The sequence below is a fragment of the Salvelinus namaycush genome, unplaced genomic scaffold, assembly GCF_016432855.1.
Source record: "Salvelinus namaycush isolate Seneca unplaced genomic scaffold, SaNama_1.0 Scaffold1207, whole genome shotgun sequence".
Classification (NCBI taxonomy): domain Eukaryota; kingdom Metazoa; phylum Chordata; class Actinopteri; order Salmoniformes; family Salmonidae; genus Salvelinus; species Salvelinus namaycush.
In genome coordinates this window covers 7,501-10,641 of record NW_024057906.1, presented here as the reverse complement: position 1 = coordinate 10,641, position 3,141 = coordinate 7,501, and the positions used below count along the sequence as shown (strand labels likewise).

The window sequence follows — 3,141 nt, the reverse complement described above, 5'->3', positions numbered from 1 at the left end:
CGTCATCTTGACTGACGATACCTTTTTTAATTTAAATGTCTCCTTCCTCCAATTTCGCAGTTTCCCTGGGACATCATCAGAGCGTCACACAGTTACTCACACAGACTGCATTCCCCTCCCCTAGGACAGACTGCTATGAACTTCAGACTGAACCGAACCAGACTGAAGCAGGCCAAACCAGTCCAGAACAAAGACCTGGGTCTTATTTTCCTCCTCAAGGCATAACCAGACTAAAACAGGACAGAGAAATGTCACTTTCATTTTTTTGTCATCCTTTCAAAACCTCCCATCACACGAGAAAAACGGTCCAGATAGAAAGTGGTAAGCATATGAATAATTGTCTTTATGGCGTGAAAAGCATTTTTTGATTGGTTGTCCTTAATGAGTGAAAAGCAATTTGATTGGCTGTCTCTCAGCGTAGCTCAGCGAGTCTCGCTCCTCTGAGCGGGGCTGCATGGTGCTCTGGGGGGGGGGGGGGGGGGGTGTGTCTTAAACAGGATGTGACACGTATGTGTGGGCATAATCAGCCCAGGCAGCATCAGTAGGGCAGAGTGTCTAGGAACCTGTCAATCAGAGGTGGGGGTGGGACCAGGTCCTCCAGCTTCAGGTAGAAGATCCTCTGCAGACCCTGGGTCCTCTGGGAGCGGAGCTCCGCCCTAACACCCAGCACACGACTTAGAGGGGGCGTGGCCTTGGAGGAGGAGGAGGGGCCAAAGCCCAGGTGGTCTCTAAGGCAACAGACCACCTTGTTCTGCAGCTCCTCAACGCGCTTACTGTCCTTCAGTCCTGGGACCTGCTCTGTGGAGACGGAGGGGAAAAGACGGGTTACACACTAAACAGATACACAAAGAGAGATACAGGACACACATACACACAGTGCTCCTCGACTTGCTCAGAGCGCTACCAGCTCCAAGCACAAACTCCATCTTGTTTTCCATTCAATTCCATCTCATTAGTTCCTGTGGATCTTGTTGTTATTATGTTACCGCAGCCTTAAACCTTAAACAGGCTCTAAACATCCCAGACATACACACCCTGTCTGTCTCTCACTGCAGATCAATACACACACTAACCTAACATACCCCCCCACCCGAGCCCTGTGACCATTTACATATAAACACACACACACACACTCAAGAAAGCACTCTCACATAAACACACTCGCCTGCTCTAAGAGGTTGACATCAACACAAGTAGCCAGTGCTCAACAATTAGCAGATTATTCGCTCCTGTGAGCAGCCAAATGAGATTAGACACACACACACTCACTGCCCTTAGCAACCCTACTGGCACCCCGACCAGCCTTAATGTGACACTAACTCATTCTGTAGAGAACAGGGTGTCCAGACAGTCGCACACACACACGTAGTTAGAGTCAGTATGTATCAGAAAGAGTGTGTGTACGTGTGTGTAGAAAGTTGTAATGCTAGCCTCAGTGTGAGACGTCTACTGTCTGTGTTGTTGGACTCTTTTGTGCGCTGTGTGTTTGGTGCTGCAGTCACTGCCGAGGTCCTTTTCACCTCTCACTGAGAGAGACAGCTTTCAGACCTCATGCTCTCTCCCTCACCTCTATACCCTCTCATTCTTCTCTGAATCCATTCTTTCTCTCTCTCTAACTGAGTTCCTGGGGAGGGAGGGATCGATGGCTGTCTTTCTGCAGAGGCCACTCTGCCGCGGTCGATGGTTCTAGCAGCTCTACAGTAGCAGTGTCCTGTGTGCTGTGTGGAGGTGGTAGAGTGCCACTGAGAGCCGTGCGGACACCATTCCAGAGCCGAGCTCCACAGTGACCCGGTCGATCCGGCACAGAGTTAAGTGCTCCCCCAGAGAGGGTAGGAGAGGGTGGTGGACAGGGGTGGGACTGTGTTTGGGGGAAAGGGGTGTAGTAGAATTTGAAATCTCAGAGTATTTCTTTTAATTGAACCTTTATTTAACCAGGCAAGTCAGTTAAGAACAAATTCTTATTTACAATGACGGCCTAAGAACAGAACAACTGCCTTGTTCAGGGGCAGAACGACAGATTTTTACCTTGTCAGCTCAGGGATTTGATCTAACAACCTTTCGGTTACTAGTCCAACGCTCTAACCACTAGGCTACCTGCTGAGTAACATGTTAGGCAAAAAAAAGTTCAACAAGGGTAAATAAAAGAGTGAGATAAAATGTTTCTCTTTGTTGAATGACCCTCTGCTCTCCCCTGTCTGCTCTCAGCTCTTTACTCACTGTCTGTTGAAATGTGTGGGGGGTGGAGTCAGATAGTGTATTCTCTGTTCTCTGTGCAAGAGGCATTCAGCAGAACACACACACACACACACACACACACACACACACACACACACACACACACACACACACACACACACACACACACACACACACCCACACGCACGAAGGAATCAGTGATGCTCCTACGTGGTTCACACTCATGCTCTGATTAAGAGACCAGGTGTCAGACAGGTGCAGCAGGTGCTGCCGGAGATCAGGTGTACCTTCCGGACCGAGGTGTGTTTAAGTGTGTGTGTGCTAATGTGTGTGTTAGGGTGTGTGTATGTGTTAGGGTGTTAGGGTGTTTGTGTGTGTTAGGGTGTTAGGGTGTTTGTGTGTGTACTTGTTTTCTTACATTATCAGGACCCCAATGTCCTAACATTTCACCTGAATGTCCTGAGAAGGTAGGAAAACAATGACTTTTTTGAAAAGTCAGGGATTTTCAGGTCCTGAATTTATCCAAATGCTATTTTAAGCTTAAGGGTTAGGTTTACGGTTTGGGGTTAAGGTTAGGGTTAGGTTAAGGGTTAGGTTAAGGGTTAGGGTTAGGGTAAGGGTTAGGGGCTAGGGAAAATATAATTTTTAATGGCCCAAAAATGTTACACTACAAAAAGTGTGTGAGACGTCTGTGAATTTAACCTGATTGCCGTGACAACACTGAGTGACAAGGCTTAACCTAAAGCCTACAAACAAAGGATTGGGTGTGTATTACCTGTGTGTGTATGTGTGTGTGCATGTGTGTGTGTTTGTGTGTGCGCATGGGTGGGTGTGTTACCTGTGAGCAGCACCAGGGCAGCCAGGCAGGAGAAGGCGGATGTGTCCAGGTTGAGACTCTGTAGATGAGAGGAGAAGTCTCTGATGGAGTCCAGCCACTCTCCAAAA

At 48.1% G+C, this 3,141-nt stretch overlaps 1 protein-coding gene across 1 annotated transcript in view; it reads right to left on the bottom strand.

The window, feature by feature from the left end:
• Positions 1 to 470: 470 nt before the first annotated feature.
• LOC120036098 (nuclear receptor subfamily 4 group A member 2-like) overlaps positions 471 to 3,141 on the bottom strand; it is a gene marked incomplete at its 5' end in the record, with an annotated part of 9,466 nt that continues 6,795 nt past the window's right edge. The window contains 2 exons of the mRNA XM_038982572.1: positions 471 to 798; positions 3,035 to 3,141. The exon at positions 3,035 to 3,141 is cut by the window's right edge and continues 72 nt beyond it. Coding sequence (XP_038838500.1) covers positions 539 to 798; positions 3,035 to 3,141 — 367 coding nt within the window. The remainder of the gene's footprint in view (positions 799 to 3,034) is intronic.